General features: G+C 39.2%; 1 protein-coding gene across 50 annotated transcripts in view; it reads left to right on the top strand.

Moving 5' to 3' along the window:
* SORBS1 (sorbin and SH3 domain containing 1) overlaps positions 1–22,161 on the top strand; it is a 161,081-nt gene that overhangs the window by 113,184 nt on the left and 25,736 nt on the right. For 36 of the 50 annotated variants that reach the window (XM_058841498.1, XM_058841482.1, XM_058841495.1 and 33 more), the window contains 12 exons: positions 3,094–3,123; positions 4,354–4,529; positions 5,298–5,361; positions 6,496–6,570; positions 6,894–6,956; positions 9,848–9,895; positions 10,007–10,130; positions 12,096–12,210; positions 15,389–15,472; positions 18,153–18,218; positions 18,795–18,896; positions 20,225–20,274. In XM_058841498.1, the coding sequence (XP_058697481.1) occupies positions 3,094–3,123; positions 4,354–4,529; positions 5,298–5,361; positions 6,496–6,570; positions 6,894–6,956; positions 9,848–9,895; positions 10,007–10,130; positions 12,096–12,210; positions 15,389–15,472; positions 18,153–18,218; positions 18,795–18,896; positions 20,225–20,274 (997 nt within the window). The remainder of the gene's footprint in view (positions 1–3,093; positions 3,124–4,353; positions 4,530–5,297; positions 5,362–6,495; positions 6,571–6,893; positions 6,957–9,847; positions 9,896–10,006; positions 10,131–12,095; positions 12,211–15,388; positions 15,473–18,152; positions 18,219–18,794; positions 18,897–20,224; positions 20,275–22,161) is intronic. The other 14 variants (XM_058841526.1, XM_058841492.1, XM_058841508.1 and 11 more) reach the window with 5 other exon arrangements.

Genomic DNA, 22,161 nt, shown 5'->3' on the forward strand with positions numbered 1-22,161 from the left:
GACATTGTGTCAGATACATATTTATTAGAAGATCCCATGTAAATCATTTTTATGGCATTATTGCTTACTTGACAGACACATGTCCCAACCATCAAACTAATCATTTTTGAAGGTTGTCACAACATTTGTTTTCTTCCTTGTCCTGTGGAGTTTCCTTTGTGTTCCAAGACATTCCGAGGATGAATGGTCCAACCTCCAGAACTGCTCCCTTTAGAGCAGAAAACTGCTCTGAAATTTTTACTGTTTATATGAATATGCTTGTTTTTATCTGACCTCAGTTGATGTCCTTCAGCATAGTCCTTAGTTACTGTTATGCTGGAAAGTATTTATCCGTCAGGCAAAGTAAGGAATCTTTTTTTTTCTGCTTTTTTTTTCAAATGCAGAATGGAAATACTAATCAGATGTGTCATCTTTCCTGCCCTTTTATTACTATTGTACCTACTTTGTAAAAGAACAAGATCATTGCTAGTTTCTCTTTATTCTTCTTGTGCCTCAAACCTGGTTTTGAGTTTGAGACATTCTGTTAATGCTTTTATTCCACTGTAATTTTCTTTCATTTCCCAGCATATGTTGCCTTGTGCACATTTCCCATCTTTTTTTTTTTGTGTAGAGGGTTTTCTGCAGTTCCCTATTTCCTTATGCTTCCATTCCTGTATGGGATTTATCCCAGAATAACATTAAGATTTCTTTCTTCTAACTTAGTATTTTTAAATGGTTCTCAGATCTTACTTATCTATTGAATTTCCATCCTGGCAGACATGATTCATATTTGGTTCCATCTTTATGAACTTTATCTGTTCAAAACTAGGTTGCTCTCATGGCACATATCAAATTATTACTAAGTTAAGTTCCACCTTCTCCTGAATGGTTAATTATGTTTTGTGCTGAAATCAATTCCTTCATGTCAAGATGATATTTAGTAAAAATTCCTTTTGTGTGCTCTGACAATTTTACCCTGTAAATTAGAAATTTCAAGGTCATTTTAATGCAGGAAGTCCAGTAGGTTAGTCTTCCAGATGGATAATGTGACTTTCTTTCTCCTCAGTGGATTATTGATTGCTTTTTAAGGAGTTAGCTCTCTTATTCTCTGAAGTGACTGTTGTACCAGACATCATCTACTTCATGAAAATGACCTAAGTAATTTCAGATCCTCTTGTTTATTTCTAGCAAATTTTCTTTTCAATACCTTTATTTTGCACCAAATATGTTCTCAAATACTTGTTTCCTCTTTCCTTTTTTTTTTTTTAAGTCTTTTTCAAGTCTTAGTCTCCTCTGGGAGGCTCCTCTCCCTCTGGGACATTTCTGAGGGAATCTATGATCATTCCTTCACTGTTGCCAGCAGTTTTATCCCTCTGCTTTACCCTTTCTCTGAAAATCCTGCAAGTTTTTGGCCTTTGCTTACAGTCCCAGAATACAAGATTTAGAGTGAAAGCCTCATTAAGCTGGTGTGTGTCTGGGGCTATAGTCTGGCTCTGGTCAGGCAGGAGAGTGAAATAACAGACACCTCCTGCTCCTTCTGCTTCTATCCATCAGCTGCTCCCTTTCCTACACAGAGATACAAGGGAAAAGGAAATCTCCCCTTCATATAAAAAGTAGTTTTGAGGTTTTTAATTGACAGTCTTATTAATTAATGGTATCCTCTCCTCTGTGGAAAAGAGATAGGAAAAAACTCTCAAGTATTGACTCCTTAAGCTACGTGTTCTTGTCAGAAGAGCTCAGTGATTCAATACAGTTATCCTTGGTGCTTACATTTTTTCCTCCCAAGTTCCAGAGATGAGCATTGTTGCATTTCTCACTTGCAGTTTCCTATCAACCTATTCCTGGTGGCCTGGTGCTCACCCCAGTGAACCCTGTAGCAGGTGGTTCCCATTCATTCTTCTGGCTCAGAGTACTGACCCTTCCTTTTACCCAGTGCATGTAGGGTTTTTTCCCCTATGTTGGCAGCTATCATGTGAGCATGCACAGGAGCAGCTTGCCATCAGTGGTCAGCAGAGCAGACCTGAGGCTAAAGATCAGAGTTCAGATGTATTGATGAGGGAGCTGCACTGAGGGTGCAGTCTTCCTTGCTGAGATGATCCACTTAGTACAAATACCTAGTGAAGGTGGGCTCCTCTAGAAAACAGCACACGCCTGGAGGTTTGTTACTAAGGCAGACTTACTTGGCAAGTGTTCTATGCCACCCCAAAGCACAGTTACTTTCTGTGCAGGCATTGCATGGCATGATTTATCCTAAATATATAACAAGTGTGTTTAATATATTAAAGTTTTTTAATCTTTGCTCTAACAATATGAGCTTTCAAAAGTATTTGTGCTTTTTGTATCAGTAAAATATTTTATTATTTTCAAATGGCTTTCATGCTTTAAAGAAAAGAATTAATTGCTAGGGAATAAAACAAATAGACAACAGAGTGCTAAGAATTCTTGGCTTATCCCAGCTGTGACTTGGGTAAGTCATTTGGACATTCTTTTAGAAAGCACTAACTTTAGGGTAGTCAAACCTGCTGAGAGATACCACAGATACCCCAGTCTAGGAACTCTTTAAGAAAAAGCCTCTAACCAAGGGGATTGTTTTGAGAATCAAAGCCTTCCAGCTGTGTGTGTGCACAAATCACTGAATCTGTGGCTCAGTAACAGGTGATGAGACTCTGCAAGCACCAGCAATGACCTTGTCCTTTCCTATGTCCTTTTGAAATGCTACAGCAGGATTATTTCAAAATGTACTTCATGATAATGGTTAATGTTAGTTGTCAAGTGGCTTGACTCTGTGAATTTTTACTGGTTTTCTAATTGCCTCCAATGTTTTATTCTCCAATGTTATGAAAAAAATGAAAATTTAAATAAAAGTGCTCTTTGCAAATGTGTTGGTCACTGCATTGTAAGATTTATGTTATCCCACGAGGCTGCTATGTGGAGAAGGGACTGTGGGCTGTCACTTTGGCAGGGTATTTGAAAGCAGATTCTCTCCAGCAGCTGCTATCATTCTACAGTGTATTTCTTGCCTGTCAGAAATGCAGCACCAGAGCACTTGCTGTTTATGTCTCACACATTTGTTCTGTATTTTTTTGTTTTGTTTTGTTTCTTCCTTTACCACAGAACAGCAAAAAAGGCTTAGTAGCCTGGCAGGTATGATGTGAAAGGTCTGCTACCCCCCCAGTTGCTGCCTCTGCTGGAGCAAAGCTGCTGCTTTGATAGCTTGTGGGGTGCCTTTAGCAAACACACTGCCCAAGAACTGCAGAGAAATATACCAAACACCTAAATTGCTCATCTGTTTGTCCTAAGTCATAAAATTTACTAACCTTTTAAATACAAATCCTTTAGTTCCGAGTTTTGCAGGGCAGAATTGTGTTTGCTCATGGTACCAACAGATCAATGCATTGCTATGCACGAGCCTTTCCTCCGCTGTCCGCCCCTGTCAGATCTCTACACATTTAATGGCTTTGGGCAGGATGATGATGTGCATGAGAATAAACATATCTTTCTCTCTTCAATGCATGCAGTGATGTAAAAATTATAGGATTTGCAAAAGTCTTGATGAGGCAGACTAAAATTGCAGGTGTTTCCTCTGCAGGAAATCCACATAGGAAAAAAATCCTTCACTGAGTCTAAGGGCTGCTGTGCTGCAGCTCTGCAGAGCAGAGTAGAGCAGAGCTTCAGAACAACCTGAAGTCCCTTGGTGATGCCTGCTGCTACCTCTGGGTGTCAGTTGGGCAGTGTCAAGGAATTCCAGTTTGGAAGCAAGGCAGTCTGAAGAAATTAGTTATTTCCCTCCGTCTTTATGTAGACTCCTCTGCAATCATGTCATATTTATGCTTAAACAACATTTGTTTAACACTCTAATTAGGGCATGGAAATTAATTGGAAACATCATATACTGTCTGCAACAAATGGGATTGTCAGACAGGTGAATGTAATCTGTTAAAAAGTAGTGACCACTACCACATACCATGCTCCTTTAGGTTGAAATCGGCAGAAAAAGATGTACAGGAGACTGTATTACTGGTGCTTTTTGATGAATACTGACACTGTAGAGTTACTAATTATTCAAAAGAAGCAAAAAAACCCAAAATTTTCTTTTGTTTCAAGAAAATTCTTGAGGCCAAAATTGTTCTCTTTTATGTCAGCTGAGACTGTCATGAGAAGTGTGATGGTAACTACCTGAGAAATGCTTGCCTGCTTTTGCTGGCATCAGGCATTTTCTTGGGAGATTTCCTTCAGTCTAGCTGCTAATCACAACCAGAGTGACACAGTCTGTCTCATCAACTACTTGCTAGAATTTTTGCCATAAAGCAGCGGAATATGGTGATGTTGTGAAATGCTGGGATGAGGTAAAAATCCCCCCATTGTCATTTCCAGATTCAGTGCCAGACAGATTAGTTTCTGATAAAGTTGACTCAGCACTTCTACGGGACAAGCCAGTTCAGGAGACTGTGCCAAGTGAGAAGAGGGCAGTGGAAGAAAAGAGAAGCACTGTCAAGAGCCCTCACCACATGGCTGATACCTCTGTTGATGATATCGGAATTCCACTGAGGGTAAGACAGCATTGAGCATGTGGTTGATGTGCAAAACCTGGGCTAGATTCTGCCTGCTTTAGGACTGAGGTAATTTACTAAAGCTGCAGAGATTTAAGGAAAGACAGAATTCTATTTACAGTGTATTTTTTGATTAATTACTCCATTTGCTATCTGTCACCTGTTTCAGCTGCTTCAGGGGAAAGAAAATGAAAAATTAGTATTTCTTCTCATAATAGCTGAAAATAATGTTTGCTGCTCCTCTGTTTCCTTCCCATCTAGCAGCTGAAGGAGAATTTTGTCTCATTTTAGCCATCTTAGACGCAGATACCTCTTTTATATGTGATTACATTCATTCAGTGTTCAGGGGAAATTGTGAAAGGAATTATTAATGTATTCTCACAACTAGTTTCTGGAATGACTTAAACACTCTGTGTTTCTAATTGTCCACTGAATACTTAGGAAATTGGTATGTATGACTAAAACAGGCAAGTTGTTTAAATTTAGATGTCAAACCAGATTAATAAACAAAATAATTCATACAATCTGCAGTTCCAGAGAGGTTACAACCTGCCTCTGCAAAGCTTTTACATTATTACTTTCTTGAGTGAAACATCATACGAGATGATATATCTGAGTGAAATAATTCATATTGTAGAATACTAATATACAGCTTTCACATAGCAGAGTGTAGTTTTTTTTCATTGCCGGAAGATTTGTAATAACTTGGAAAGGCTGGTAAAGTCGCTGTTATTTACTTTAATTACTGTATATTTATTTTTCCAACAGAATACAGACAGATCGAAGGACTGGTACAAGACTATGTTCAAGCAGATCCACAAGCTAAACAGAGGTACTGTAGCTCAGATGGTTTTTATTTACTTTAAAAGACCACCTTGATGACATTTTGTTTCATTCATATGAAGAATTGTACTGGATGTTAAATAAAAGCATTCTATGTTAATTAGTCTTTGCTCTGCACCACAGAACTCAAGCAATGCATTTGAAATCTTTGAAGTCAAAGGTAGGAGAACAGTGAAGGCCAAAGAAATGTCTGAGTTGTTCTGAAAGGTGAACTGCAGTGCCCTCATGAAATCAACTATACTCTTTGAGACCAGAAAAGCTGATAATAATTCCATACTAAGAGAAAATAGATCCCTGAACTCCAGCTTTACCAGCTAACCCAATCCACACACTTTTAAAATACAGTAGGTTATCCTTGAAATTTCTCTGTGCATAAGAGAAACTTTTTACATTGTTAAGCTTTAGTACCTGCACAACACAAAGCATGATTTGAGGTTCACTGAAACCAGTGTAAAGGTTTCCATTAAATTTTGGTGAGTTCAGAATCTGAACTCCGCTTTTTGAAGACCCTAATCTTTCTCCTTTGAAAACCTAGAATTGTGGTGAGCACTTACAAACTTCACAGTGGTGAGCTCTCAGGGAATTCTCACCTTGGGGCACTTCTATGCCTGATTGCTGATACATTCACATTTTTCTTATGTGTGAGAAATGGCTGCAGTAGCATTTGCAAACTGATCTCTGAACAGCCTGACACGCAGGCAAGCGCAGCTCAGATCTGTGCTTCTGTAACAAAATGTAGAGCATGCAAAACTGGAGCTGTATTTGCTGCTGCAGGTGCTGTCCTGATGAGCTTTATGCAAAGATAAATGCTGTGCTGTAGTGGATGGAATGAGGAGGAGTTGAATTATTTCCTAATTCTACTGTTCCTGACAGGTTATTTAGCTCAGCTAAAGCCCATGCTCAGATGGAGGAGAATGAGTTTAGTCCCCTTGGCTACCAGGATCTCTCACAAGGCCCAGACATGCAAGGCAGCAATGAACAAAGAGGCATTCTAGGTTGTGTCATGCTAAAATATCAGCATGAGAGGGACTGTAGTCAGCTTGAATGAATTCTTGGCTCGCCCTTCTTCCCCTTTAAATCTGTCCTCTCTGTTCTTTTTTGCAAATCATGTTCCTCTCCTTAGACAATCCTGAAGAAAACCCTTATTGCCCTACCTACACATTTCCTGAACTTCCTGAAATCCAGCAAAAAACTGAAGGTACCAGAAGTTTAGTCAGAGTATCTGTTGTCTTGTGCTTTGACTTAACTGTTCTATAGTGCCCTAATAGTAACTAGATTCAGGTTCTAGTTTTCTGTTACACTGCCTGGAAATTCAGTTATACCCAGTATACCTTCTTGTGTGATGCATAAAATAACTAAATCTTTGCTAATTCATTAATCTTTTTTTGAAGTATGATACCATTTACCCTAGTGTTATTAAAGTAGGGAATAAAATCACATGGTGATAGAAGCTGGGGGATGAAGCAGAACCTCCACTTCATTGTGGATAGTCTCAAAATCCACTGCTTTTCTCTGCTGCAGAAGACAATCCTTATTCTCCTACATACCAGTTTCCTGCGTCTACTCCTAGTCCTATCTCTGAAGGTAATAATAAAGGTCCATATATATTTTTTCTGCACAAATGCTGCCTTATTAATTTATTTTCTTCCTGGAGTTTTTTCTAGTTGCTGAGCATTATGCTGCCTCATAATGATTTGCTGCACTCTAAGCATTGCCTTGACTGTATGGTGCCTTTTTAGCTTTGCAGTGCTCCTCTGGCTTTGTAACTAGTATTTGACTAATGCTGCAAACTTGGGGTTTGCTTGGTTTTATGCACTTATCAGTTGCGTGTGCAGTGATTATTTAACATGTCTAGATTGCTGACTTTGTGTAAAGATAGGTTTAACTGAGATTTCTTCCCCCCCTTTCAAATCAATAAATTTCAATAATTATTTGCTTCTGGTTTTTAACATTAACATAGTATTAGGGCCAGACCCAGAATGCCACTGAAGCACATTAGTAAAAAGGCTGCTTGCTTCAGTGGGTTTTGGATCAGTCCCTCAGTGTAGTCTTATAAAATAAAAATAACTTGGTAACATAGGTTCAGGGCTGGTCTTAGGTGCACTTGGCATATCTAGGCAAGGACAGAGTTTGGTCTCATGAGCACATCTTGCAACTTGAAATAACACTGTCTTTACCTTACCTGTGCTCAGCAGATTCCTTTAAACTTCATATTAAAATCAGAATACTTTGCAGTCATATTTCAGAGGTGGTGAAACAGCACCTGTTGCAGTGATAATGATGTGACCATGCAAAATATTTTTATATGAGAAACACTGGATTCTGCTGCGCACATTGGGTGTAGAGACATTTCCTGATTGTAAAGTTGCTCGTGACAGCCTTGTTGACTTGGTGCTTTCATGACACTTTAGATCCTGCAATCTAGGAACTTGCCTACTTAGCCTGTGCCTCAAGCCAACCCTGGTGAGACTATTAATTAACCATTTATTCAATGTTTGTATTAAACATCTGGTGGGTATCGTGTAAGAAGAAAGCATGCAATATGAGCTAAGGTACTCAAAGAAGGCAAGGAAATGTAAGGTGTATTTCACTGTTAAAATTAATGTGGATGAAGTTTCATACAGGTATCTAAGATACTTGATAATTTCTTAGTGAAATATATTAGGTGAAGAGTCCTGTCTTGCAAATCATAATGCAGGTAAGTTATTTCCTCTTTGCAGAATGGTATGTGGGAATGGGTGAGAGAGAAAAAGTTTCAGTAATTAATGGATGAAAGAATTTTTCAGAGAATATTTTCTTGTTCACAATGAGGTTTAAAAATCCATTTTACTCATCTGGACTAGTATAGTTTGCAAACCTCATGATGACAATATATTAAAGAGTCTGTTCTCCTATGTCTCCTATTCACTTAGAAATGTGCATATGAAAGTCATTTGATGGCTTATATGGCTGAAATTTTTTTGGACTAAACACTAATTTTTATTCTCAATATATTGGGAAATATTTCTCTAATATTTGATTAGATTCTTTTCTTGGTAAGAAATACAAAACAAAAGTTTGTCAATAGTTTTGTCAATAGTGTAATATAAATATTTGGTTTTCATCATAAAGGTTTAAAACATGGGAATTGGCCTTCTTAAGCTGAAGGTTATGATATGCATACCAAGACTCAACAACCATCTTTTTGGCGCTTTAAACTTCTAATTCATTCACCAAAATATCTAAAGCAGATAGGCTAGAAGTTTAGACTATCTTGAGCCTTCCTCAAAGGTTCAGTGAGTGAAGGCTTGAGTGCAACTTGACGTCAGCTGTGTTAGCCAAATTGTTTTTTTCCAGCAGATGAGTTGGGTGTAGCATCTGATGGATGTCCTCCTTGAAAGAAAATTTAGACATTATTTCAAGCTGTTGATTGTCATCACTAAATTCACATAACACTTTTAATTATTTTTTTTAATCTAGTTTATTCTAGCTTCATTTTCTTTGTTTTTATGTCTTTTTATGTTCCTTTTTTATGGAGAGGTATTAGTAATACTTTTGCTCGCAATTCTCTTTGCAGTCACAGAATTACAGAATATTCTGAGTTGGAGGGGACCCACAAGGATCATCAAAGTCCAATTCCTGACCATGCACAGGAAACCCCTAAGAGTCACACCATGTGCCTGAAAGCATTGTCCAGACACTTCCTGAAACTCTGTCAGGCTGCGGCTCCCCACTTCCCTGGGGAGCTGTTCCAGTGCCCAAACACCCTCTGGGTGAAGAAGCTTTTTCTGATACTCAGTCTAAATCACCCCTGACTCAACTTCAGGCCATTCTGTTGTGTCCTGTCACCATCACCACAGAGCAGAGATCAGTGCCTGCACCTCCTCTTCCTCTCATGAGGAAGTTGTAGCTGCACTGAGATCTCCCCACAGTCTCCTCTTGGCCAGGCTGAGCAGCCCAAGTGACCTCAGCCGCTTCTCTTAGAGTTTCACCTCTAGGCTCTTCACCATCTTCATTGCCCTCCTTTGGATGCTCTCTAATAGCTAAATGTAAGAATAATATGTGATTGTCAGCAGGATTCCTCAGCTGTATTATTGTGTCTAGCACCTAATGAGTTATTTTGATCATATACTATGGCTTTTGGATCCTCTATTTAAATATCCTCTGTTATCTCAGCTTTTGATACCATGGATCTATAACCCTTGCTGTGGAGGAGTTTTATGGTAAAAAGGGATTATTTTCTAAAGTACTTTGAGAGCCTGGAGAATGGTATTAGTGTAAGTAGTATATTAATATTTGTATCTAATCTAGGAATTATTTTCAAATGCAATTTAAACCTCATTAGAATTTTATTTTCTAGGATCCTCTCCCTGTGGTAAGTGTTGGGGATATCACTCAAATTATGGTGAATACATTAGTAGAAGAAATTAAAGGGTCTCTGGTGCTTCTTCTTTGGGGCTTTTTCAACTCACTTGCAAAATGCTTTTGTCTTTCAGATGAAGATTCTGATTCATGCTCTCCTCGTTATTCCTATTCTGAGGACAGTAAGTAATTCTTTCTTGTTTAATCTGTCAAACAGAAAGGGCATGTAAAGCATGTATTTATTTGCTTCCTATCCAGTTCACCAATATTCCTATATGTGATTTATCCTACAGGCAGAGCCCAAGTTCCCCGCTCCAAGAGTGAGATGGACAATATTGATTCAGAAAAGGTTGTGAAGAGGTCTGCCACTCTGCCGCTGCCAAACCGTACTTCATCGCTGAAATCAAGCCCGGAAAGGTGACCTCAACTAAGTTGTATATTGATCAGTTCTGAAAGCTGTCAGTAGGAGGGGGATAAAAGTAGAGGCCTTAGGTCCATGAGTCCAGTTAAACTTTTTTGGAAGCTGGGTATGTAGTTTTTACTCCGAGTCTTTTAGTGGGTGGCAGTGGACTCCTTCATTGTCACAGCCCAGTCCCCCATTCTGTCTGTTGTTTTTTATCAAGCATCACACAGTCTGTTGCATAGTCTCCTGCCCGGGTAAAGAGTTTGGTCTCATGCTTAAACAGTGCCTACCACACAGGCACAGTGGAAACCCTTGGCTCAGCGTGACACTGTAAAGGCACCTCAGAATACAAGCAAGTAGTAAGAATTGTGGAAAAGCAGAATTTATGTTGAGTCTTGGTAAAGCCTTAGTTACATTTTCCATCTCTGAGGATTCTTACCTATATGAACTTTCTTGCAAGTAGGTTGTAGTCAGCAGTGTCATTTCTGATCTTTAGGATGACTTCCCTCCTGGTTTTTTTATTTATTACCACGTGTTTTAAACTTCTTTGTAACAGTAAGGAATACATTTACCAAACACATGGGAAAGCAGAATGAGCAAAGAATATTTTATGTCCTGCTGAATTTTCCCAGCTCTTGAACTATTCCTCCCCCTTTACCACCTTCTACATGCTCTTAGTGTTTTTCACTTGCTGCCTCAAATGAGCAAAGCTGTAATTTGACATTGCTGCTTTAGGGAGCATCTCAGGTGACTGGATCAGGAGACAAGGTTTACTGATAGAAAGTGTCTTCCTTATGCAGGAATTGAAGGCGTAGTGTATTTGCCCTCTGAGAAAACTCTTGCAAGTGAAAAGATTACCATAATAAATGCTTCCTATTATCTAGTGGCAAACCAATGCTAGAATCTTCACCAGAAAATTCACCAGAATTTTCTCTGTGGTTGGAGTCTTAAGCAGACAAGTTAGTCTGGATAGGAAAGATCATCCTTGTTGAAATTAGTACACTGTTTGTATGCCAATCATATTGGCTGTCATCTTGCCTTTAGAAAGAAAAAAAATAGTCTGTCTCTTCTCAGCCAGTGGGGAGAATTTAGGCAGTTCAGTGGTTTGTTTCTGTCCTAACCAGATCAGAAGGGTAAGGGAGAGCAAACCTGGAGCAGCAGTTTTGGATAGATGCCTCACTTTTGTTTGGTGAATTCTGGGTGACATGAATCCACGTACACATTGCCCATCAAAGAAAACATGCCAAGAGCAAAACCAGAATTAGTTTATCATCTTAAAAGGGCTGCTTCCTCATTTGAAGAGCATTTGTTATTCTGCATTAGGTGTTTGATTGTATCAATTTTGAGACCAGCAGGACCTTGTAGGATATGGATCTTGAATGTTTTGTAACTGTTGTTTCACCTCTGTTGGTATAGGCACTGCACAAAATTATAGGTTTGGACAGTCAATGGACTGCTTTTAGCCATATTAAGATAAAGCAGCCTGAAATAAATCATTCATGTCTCTAGAAAAAAACCTCCTCTTGGAATCCAGAGTGCCCTCAGAATCCAGAACAATGGTAGTCAGGTAATCAGTGATGCGGCTAAAAGGCAGAAGTTTAGCAGAAGGAAGTTAATCTGAGTTCTGCTCAAAGTTTGGACATGTTTATATTTGTGAGCTTAATTGAAGCCCATCATTAAGCTGTTTCCAATGGGGAAAGATTTAGAAGTCTGGAAGTTTACTGAAAGTTCTTAGAATAAGTCCCCTCTGCTCCAATTGTTTCAGCAGCTGAGCTCTATCCAGCTCTGCCTGCAACAGATGAACAAATGCATGTCCCGAGCCCTATCTGAACTGTTCCTCTTGTAGCAGTCGCCTTTCCTAGGTTAAAAAAAGTACCCTGATTAAACCATAATTAATGGGGTAAAGTATCTGTCAAAATGGAGTGTTTGTCTCCACAGAAACGACAGTATTTTGGGTTAATTGATCTTTCTTTCCTTAGGACTGACTGGGAGCCTCCAGACAAGAAGGTGGACACCAGGAAATACCGTGCAGAACCCAAGAGCATTTATGACTATCAGCCAGGGAAGTCCTCAGTTCTGAACAACGAAAAGATGGTAATGTTTGATTTATCCTAGTTTGTGGTTTTATCCTATGATTATGAAATACTCTCTAAATGCTTGTGTGGTTCTGTTTGGATGGGATTCCTTATGCTTACACTGCAGTGCTTGTGTGATGTTTTTTGAAAACTGCTCTGCATAACTTCCTAACTTTTTTGTTCTCTCTAAAGCAAGATCCAGGGAGATTAAGAGGCTTCTTTCCTTTTGGACATGTTGTTTTCCGTGTTAAGTATGGATCACTAACCCCAGTTTTTAATCCATGTTTGACACTGACCTGTTCAGCAGCTGTTTTGCCAGCTGTGCTTTTTCTAGGGCACAGCAGGAGGGTTGAAGGCATTATGAAACAGAGAAGGCAGGTTTGGTTTCTGTGTTCCTCTGATGCTTTAAACACTGAACTAGTTTTCAGAGTGCCTTTAGTGTGCCTCAGTGGATGCCTTTGAGGTGCTTTAGGATATAGCCATCTTCCCTGGGCTGCTTTTTTCCTCAGCTGGATCTCACCACTTCTGTGGCAGAGGTGGCAGGACTGAATGTGAGCTCTCCAGCTATGGTGGAATGTAACCTGGCATAGTAAGTGAGCTGTTAGCAATTTCAGTCTGAATTAGTAAGCAATGCTGTGAATTGTGACAGCTGGGGACATACAAAAGTCTCTTTCTTCAGCCTTGGCTGAGAATACTTGACAAGAGACAGGCAGAGAGGTGATGCTAACCTCATCAGCCAGTCCTGTGTAAATCACCACAGATCACCTAAGGTGTCCTTCCATGGTGCAAGTGTGACACTGCAACTGCTAGAAAATACTGAATGATGTTAATAGTGTACAAAGATAGTGCTTAAAGATATAATTGTTCTATAAAGGCATTAATTTGAAGGGTTCAATTAGAAGTGCTAATTGCATGTGAGTTTCCAAATGTAAACTGGACTTTGTACCTTAACAGCTCAGACATTGATTCGTGCATGGAATAAGTAAAGGAATGCTCCTGAAAAACCTGCCAAAGATTTTACACAAGAGTGAATAGCAATTTAAATCAATAGAAATGTAAGAATCAAGTCTGATGTGGGACCTGATGCTTCTCTTTAGTATTTTGGTGGGTTTTCTTTTTTCCTTCAAGTGTAATCAAGGTCCATCACTTTTTGAAGATCCTGCAGCCAGCTTCTTTTCACACCCGTGTCCCTTCATTGACTTCAACAAAGTTGCTCCTGATGGGAGCATGATCCTAGTCTCTATTGCAATGGGCGGTGGATGACTCCCTCTTGATACTACTGGGTGTTGGCTCAGCCCATTAGAGAAGTGCCAGTGAGGAGTGGTTTGAACATGGTATGACACCTCCATTCCTGCAGTCCACCCTGGAGCCAGATTTCTGCTGACTTAAACATCAATTTTGTCTCACGGTAAACAGACAAGATTAAAACTTGTGGCAAAAGGCCGGCTTCATCTGTGTACTTTAGCATTTGCAAAAGGTCTGTCATCACCAGTGGCACTGTTTACATGTTGAGACTTCATCAGGTTCTGAACTGAGCTGTGGTATCAGAGTCTAAAAGCCACAAGCAGAGCCATCATCAGTATAATTGAAAAAAAATTTTATGTACAGAGCGCATCAAAACCAAGATGAAGATGATAGCTGTGTTACTTCCAATGCTGTTTTATGAGCTTTAATTTGAAGCCATAGACCAGAGAAGAAAGAAGGCCTTGGAATAGTAGCTTCACAGTCTCCATCAGTCTCATTAAATATTACACTACTATAGTGGTTAGTGACTGCCTCTTTCAGAGAGGTGCAGGAGATTTGTGAATATCTCCTGGAATCACACCCACAGCTGTGACAATCAGAATTGCAATCCAAAACTATTTCAGAGCAATGAATAGCCTCCTGTTGACATCAGTGGGTTTTGTTTTAATGTAAAAACAGTTATATGAGTACTTTTAGTTGGAGTACAGTAAATAAAAAATAGAGGTATTGATTCCTTTGTTCCTTTAAAAGGTAGCCAAATCATTCTCCAGGCCATCAGGCATTAAACATGACGTAACTATTTATTTTGCATTGCCTCTCATTCAGCATCAATCCTGAGCTCTTTTCCTAGAGATTTTTTTTTGTGATGATAAAGGCTATGGCAGAATCTGGGACACCCGAGTCCAGCACTGTTGTCAACTGCCTCAGTAACCCCATCACAAAATTATTTCCATGAGGACACTGTGCGTCTGTGTGGCTCCTTCTTCCTTGAGATGGAGCACTTGGGATCATACTGGCACAGTAGACATAATGTACTTATATTTTTAATGCACTGAGATCCACTCTGTCTTAGACCAGGTATACTGAAATTCAAGAATTAGCTAGATATCTTTTGGGGAGTGGTACCTCAGAAGCTTTAGCAATGGACTTTTATTCTCTTACCCCACCAGCAGTGTTTTCAAACAGTTTAATTATTTCAATTTTTTTTTTATTTTTTTTTTTTTGCTTCACTAAGACAGATGGTATGAATGAAAGGGAGTTTCCTTTTCAGCTGTACTGTTTTCTGTCCTGTCTGATTTTCCTTCATTGTAGTTTCGTCTGGTACTCTAACATTTATTTGTGAAGAAACATGTAATATTGTCGCTCTATCCATCCTTTCAGAGATCTTTCAGGATGCGCTCTCTCTGACATGTGTCTCGTATGATTTAGAAAACCACCTTCCACTCTGTTTGCAGTGTATAGAACAGGGTTTCTCACATGTTCATGTGCTGTTAAAGATGCAGTATTTGATTCAGATCTTACTGAGTCTCTCTTTTTCTTAAAGAAATTAAGATTAAAAAAAATAAATAAAGTACATGCAGCTTTGGACTTGATAAAAGTGTCTGACAGTAAGACTGAGGGACTGCTTGACTCTCAGCTCTTGCACTGAGTCTCCCTTTGACTCTGGGCAAGCTGCAAAGTCTCTCTCTCTGTGTGGGTCTTCTGACCTGTAAAATGCAATTCATTCATATTCATGTTGCTCACAATGATGCTATTTGGCTTAACTGATGTTTCCAAAGCAGTTCATGGCCTTTATGAGAAACATGTTATAGAAATTCCAAATTATAAGGCTAAATATCTACATTTTAGAATGGAAGCCATGAGATCTGCATCTCTAACAGTCCCTTTCTGTGTATTCTTTGCATAATGTTATCCTTCTCTTTCTTCCATTCCCCTATCACCAACTCCTTTAGACTCGGGATATAAGCCCAGAAGAGATAGATTTAAAGAATGAACCTTGGTATAAATTCTTTTCGGAATTGGAGTTTGGGAAACCGGTAAGTTTGATAGTTGCAATGACCAATGAAGTCAACCTGCCTTTTTTTTTTTAATTTATTTTTTTTTATGATTGTCACATCTCTTTCCTAGGCCCTAAATCTGAAACAGCTGCCTTACTCATTTAAAGATGTGATTGTACATTATGTCATCCTGGTACTAACATAAAGCAGCTGTTCTGTGGCCACTTTTAGTGTTTTGAAGCCATTTACAAACATTCCCCACCTTCCAGCACTATGTATCAACAAGGTAATATTTTTTCACACACCATAGTTCAGACTGCATTTTTGTTGTTTCATGTTAGAAATAATACCCTGCTCTCATTCTTAAAAGTCCTTATTCAAAGCCCTTATTCTCCTTCTGACAAGATCTAGGGTGGATGATAGGTAGCTTTGAGTCAAGGAGAATTATTTATTCCTGTCCCTGGCTTGTAAACTATAGGTCAGTAATTTCCAGCTTTCCATAAACAGATCATGACCTTGTTTCCTGCTTATTTCCTCATGCATGTAGTTGCCCATTGCATAAAGATGGGGGGCATTAGCCTGTGTTGAATAGCCCTTGCCCTTCCCTGAAACCAAAGGAGTCTGAGAACAGTGTTCTTTCTTTTCAAATGGAGCTGTGTTGCTATGTGTGGAGAGAAAAAAAAAACAGCCTTGATTTTCCCTCTGGAAAAAGATGAACTAAAGCTTAATTACTCAATAGGACAAAGAACATTTTGATGGAGGGAACACATCAGTGGTCATGGCTACTGGAAAAAAATGTGACTTTAAAGTGTTTTATGGCCTGGTTCTTACTGATTAAACACTATTAACTTAGTTATTAAATACTGTTTTGTAAGCTACTCTCACTGCACCAGAGGGTCAGTATCAGTCTCTCACATGCATTCAAACATAGTGATCATTTGTCATTTCTGCTTTCCCCTTGAGGTCACTAGTCAAATGCCCATGCACAAAATTTTTGAGTGCTACTGAGATTCCATGTGCGTACAACAAAGGTTTAAGGTTCAGTACAGTCTTCAGAGGGAACTGCACATGGACATTAGAGATCAGGTTTCTTTTAAATCTAGTCTTTGTTCTGGCAGAAGTGACGAAGTTCCTCTGCAGAGAATGTAGCTACCTGGAGTTGTGTTCTCACTCTGATCACATAATAAAAATAGTTTAATTTCTGCTTAAAAGAAAGGGTGTACAGTGATCGAGTAGTCCAGTCTTTCACAGAAAACTATGTTTTATAGCTGTGGATCTTCCATCCTAAGCTAAAGAAGTTTCAGCAGCATTTGAGATGAGACCTCCTAATGTTTAGGCAGTAAAAGTCAGGTAAATCTTACCTCACTGAGGCTTTAAAGTATTGTTAATTTAACTCTTCACAACTTGTCATAGTTTAATGTTTCCACAGTGAGAGGAAACCTGTTTATCTTTTCTGTCATGTAATTAACAGCCATCTACTTTTGCAATGAGTGAAGGTTTGTCATCTCTGTGGTTCTTCAAGTTAGTGTGAGTTAATGGAAAATTTGTCAAAGAAAGAAGAGGATTTATGCCCTTGGCCCTTTCTACATATGGGGGGTCTACCTGTTCTTTAGAAGTGTGGATTTGTGCTTTTAGTCATGTAGCCTTATTCCAGAAGAGGGTATCTCAGGGCAATCTGTCTCTGATGAGTTCCCCACCTTGCTCAGGGCACTTTTGTTAAGTGCTGCTCTCTTGTAAGGCTTGCCTTGAACTTGCTTCAGTTCCAAAGCCATGCAGCCATGCTCCCCAAGAGCTATGCCAGTCCCTGAATGTGGACATCCATCAGTAGTGCTTCAGTGTCAGGCACTCAAATTCAGGATGCCATCTCAGACTTTTGTAGCTGGCAAAGCCTTCTCTGAGCTTTGTTGCCGCAGCCCAAAGAACATGGTTTTTGTAGCTTTGCTCACTCCAGTCTTGGGAGTCTAGTCTGGTCTTCTGCTCCAGATAATCCTTCCTGATACTTACATGTGCATCTGAACAGGAAAGAAATTCATTTTGAAATTGACACTTTCAGCTGTAGAATGATTTTTAAATAACTAGTTCCCAAACTTTCTTGTGTCCCAGTCTGTCCACCAAACATTCCCACAAACGAACCCCCTAAACAGTGAAATAAAAAATAACACAGCATTCTCATTGCCCCACAATGCCACCACGGGAAAATCAGCAATCTGTTCACATGGTATGTATTCATACGCTGATGGAAGTGAGAAAGATTTTCTCTTTTCTTTATCAAAGGCCCTTGTTTTACCCTTTCATTTTGAAAAGAAGAATGAGCAAAACAAATGCTTTTTATGACTGTGTGGTTTTTCCCCCATTTGTTTTTGTTTTTTTGTTAAGAATGCTTTAGCCAACAGCTGTGGGCATCCTCTAGAGAGTCCAAAATCCCTTAGAGCGCCTTGCAAAAAAAATTTCCAAAAACATTACTGAAAACAGCCCCTTCCACAATGCATGTATGTTCCCTTTTGCCCCCCATGATTTCTTGATATTTATGCTATAGCAAATTTATCCCTCTTTCTCTCTCTCTTTCTCTGTTGTGGTTTGTTGTTATTTTATAATTTCTTTTCAGTGTTGATGCAAATTCCCTGTTGTATTTCCCCTCTGTTCTAATCCAATTTCCATATTCTCTGTGATGTCTTTCCTTATCTTCATTTCCTCATTTCCTTCCTCTGCTTTCCATCAGCCTCCAAAAAAGATTTGGGATTATACTCCTGGAGATTGCTCTATCCTTACTAGAGAGGATAGAAAGGTAATTGTGTCTCACGTATGTTGCACTACAGCATCTAGCGCGTATATATGTGTGTATGTGGTTTTTGGTTTATTTTCTTGTAGCATTGCTTGGGTTTTGTGTGCTTGTGAGTGATTATTTTTTTTTTAATTGGGCTTCAGCTCATTAGCCTAACAATTAAGTAGCTAGTAAATTGATTTAATAAACAATTCTTAAATCATAATCAGCCATAATTTAGAGTGGTTGTTTTGCTATCTTCACTTGCAATGATAATTATACTAACAGCATATTGCATATTATTACAGTATCTTTTTTTTTTTTCTTTACAGGTGGGTTTTATAACTTTATGGTTTGTAGAAATAGATTCTAGCAGGCCTGTGCATCTCTTGATTTTAATGTTAATTGCCTAAAACTATTTCCTCTATAATGATTGAAACATGATTAATTGCTAGTGATTTTCTATGTATTTTCCATACCACCTTCCTCTTTTTTCAATTAAAAAGGCTCTCTTTTTTTTTTTTTTCAAAATTAACATTCCTTTGGTTTCCCCTAACCCTAAGCATTGTTTTCCCATTCTTCTTCTCCTTCTTTAACCAGAGTGATCTAGAAAAAGACCTCTACCTCTACCAGACTGAGTTAGAGGCAGATTTAGAAAAAATGGAGAAGCTTTATAAAGCACCACATAAAAAGACACAGAAGGTATTTCCTATTCTTTTCATGCTGCCAATCCCCGTTTCCAAACTCTCTGCTCTAATCTATTCACTGCTGGATGATTATTAAATGAGGTTGGGATAAATAATGGTCCTGAGCATTCTGACTGCATGGCTTGCTGTGTTGCTGTCAGAAATAATAGAATGTGATGCTGAGAATCCAGCTTGAAATCCATTTCAGATACAGTGATTTCCTCTCTCACCCCACCACCATGTTCGCATTCAGCTGCCCCCACCCCCATCCCAGTCCCCATTTCAGATTTAGAGTTCAGTGTCTGCAAAAAAAACCCTCTATTTTTCACATGAATAGGCAGCAGCAGCAATCAGCTTAAAATTCTTGGTTGGCGTGTCACGTCATCATCTCGTGCCTTTCAAGCGTGTTGCCATCTACTCTCTCTTCATACAAGCCCTGCTCTCTGCTTGGAGCTCACACCTATCCAAGATTTTGGATATTCCTGAGAGATTTTACACTATTTTCTTTATGCTGCACCCTGCCTTGGTCTTCTAGGGCAGGTCAGCTGCTGCTGCTTCGAGGGTCTGCAGGACTCGAACCATGAAATGACAGATTAATTGGTAACACGCTGTTTTTTCTTTTTTTTTTTTCTGTTGCTGATTTTTTTGAAGCTGCGGCATTTCACCAGGACTTGGAAAAGCTCCTTTTTCAAACCCAAGATTTGCTTTTTCTTCCTAGATACAAATCCTCACATAGATGAGGGTACACCAAATATAGAATTGCTCCTAAAATTGCCTTGAATTTTTAAATAACATGTCTAAGCAGCGTTAGATGGATTTAAAGCAAGCGGCTAAGAACTGGCTTTTGCTATTGAACCTGTGCAGCTGGCATTGCTTCTCTTAAGTAAGGAAACTGAACTGAAACATCGCTTTTCTTTTTAGAGCTTTGATATTTTTTGAACGCTGAGGAATGTATTGTGCTGCAGAAATGCAATACACCTTTAAAGCGAAGGCGGGCAGTGACCGGTTGGGGGAAAGCTTGGGGAAATAATTATGAGCATGTGTCTCCTGGTCATGGCCCAGCTGGTTATCTCTTCTTGCTTTTGGCTTCATTCACAATGACTCATTTGCAGAGAAAAGAATAGGCACTGCACTGTGCTAAAAACCTGTCACTGCCCTGAAGGAACTCACGAAAATTGTTGCTTTTCTGCGAAGACATTGACAGCTTAAATTGCATTTAGATTTAAAACCTCAATGTCTCCTGTGGGCTAATATTGAAGCAATAGATGGAAAATTACTTAAGCAAGCCTTTTTCTTCTCACATGTAAGTGCATATCAGTGACTCCTTTGTTTGGACTTTTGCAGAATACAGCAGGTGTTACTCCTCTGGAAACTTCCACAGACCATTCTTCCTAGTAAGTTTTTCAATTGCTTGTTGATGTCTCTTTTACAATCTGAGGTCAGGTAGGACAGGATGCTGGGCACTGGAAATGCTTTGGCTTTTGGGGGGATGGATATAGACAAATGCATGTACCATAAGAATTCTGTGTGTGCTTTAGGTGAGTCCTGGTACATTGTCTGCTTTTTGATCCAGAATGAATTTTGAAGTGATTACATGAGTGATTGCATTGTCTAAATAAGATTTGCTGATTGTGCTAGTCAGTGGCATTAGGAAAAACAACAGACCTTTAACTTCATCTGATAAATTTTGCAAATTAATTGTATCTTCATGCAAGATGAATGTTACTGTGTAGAATACACAAAATTGTTTGTTACACATGTGTGATAGATTAGTTGCTGCTAGACATTCCATGTTAAATGCACCAGATCAGATGGATGACACTGATGAAAGGCAGTAATTTTCCAGCCTACAGGAAGGGAGCAGTGGTAGGAGTAAAAATATATCTCAAAGATCTGTTGGGCACCACTTTTTCAGCGGAATATGTAATGAACAGTATATTCTGTGTAAATGAGTTGTACATGTTTGTTTCAGAAGAACACCTGTACACGAAATCCAGAGCAAGATGTTGAGCTGTGTTGAGTTACTTGAGTCATCCTGAGTTATTTGAGCCACAGAGCCAGCCCCTACTGTGAGCCTGCTGCTCCTTGTAATTTTACTGAATACTCACAGGCACAGTGATCCCCTCTAAGAGGATGGTTTGTTAAAACAGGCAGGTTCTCCTCCAGATGTCCATTAATACCATGTGTGTTCACTGCCCCTCTGAGGGCCTTAGAGGTCTCCTGTACTTCTTTCAACACAGTTTCCTTCTGTCTGTGGTCATTCTGCTGGGAAGCCCACACAGCCACTGCAACTGTTTTGTTTTGATAGGAAGAGAGCAATAAATTAAATGTAAATCTCAGAGACTGGCATAAATATCTTACATTTGCAAGCAACTGGTAAGGTTTCTGCTCATGGCAGCACTATCTGTGCCACACAAAGCATTCAGGAATGCCAGTGGAGAGGAAACAAGCTGAATATGCTGGGAATGGGACACAAGAGTGAGGCCCAATGGAGTTGCATGATTTTCCCTGCTGTTAGAGAGCAGAGAGAACAGATAGCCAGAGTTTATTGTTTTGGGGGTTTTTTTGCAGCGTTGCTCTCCCTTCATTCACCTGATGTTGCAGGCTGCTTTGACTCTAATACAGTGCTGCTTCCTGGCCTGAATAAAGGAGCAGGTAATAAAGAGGTTCTGCCAAATTGCTGCTCTATCTCCCCCAGGTTTAGTCCCAAAGGAGGATTTACCCTTTCTTTTTTAACAGCTAGGCTAACAACTAACCTCAGGGCAGGTTATTATTCCCTGCAGCAACTGGCTGGGTTTCCTCAGATACCTGACAAAGAGGTGCACTCTTTATCAAAGAGATAACCCTGATAAACAATGGCTTTGTAGCTATGTGTCTGTTTGGGCATTGTCTAGATTGAAAAACTGACAGTATTCCCTTTCTCTTTCATGGTGCTTTTCCTGAGCTTTTCCTTCAGAAAGTAATTTATGTGGATTTCATATGACCTGTCTGGAAACTAAATTCATCTTTGTCATCCAGACATGGTGTAATTCCACCTCCAAAGCCAGTCCTCTGATGTGTTTAAAGCTTTCTCTTTACCCCAGAAATACAACATCTGTTCAAAATAAACAGATACATGTATGATTTTATCTGCAACAAACAGATACAACCACAAACATTTCCAAATTCTCATAAATTTGAATCACTCTTTGACATCAGGATGTCAAATATTTTTATTAATTGGAAAATCTGTATATTTTTATTTTTTCAAATTTTCCAGCAATCATGCTTTGGCCCCAGTA

This window comes from Poecile atricapillus, chromosome 6 (genome assembly GCF_030490865.1).
Source record: "Poecile atricapillus isolate bPoeAtr1 chromosome 6, bPoeAtr1.hap1, whole genome shotgun sequence".
Taxonomy (NCBI): domain Eukaryota; kingdom Metazoa; phylum Chordata; class Aves; order Passeriformes; family Paridae; genus Poecile; species Poecile atricapillus.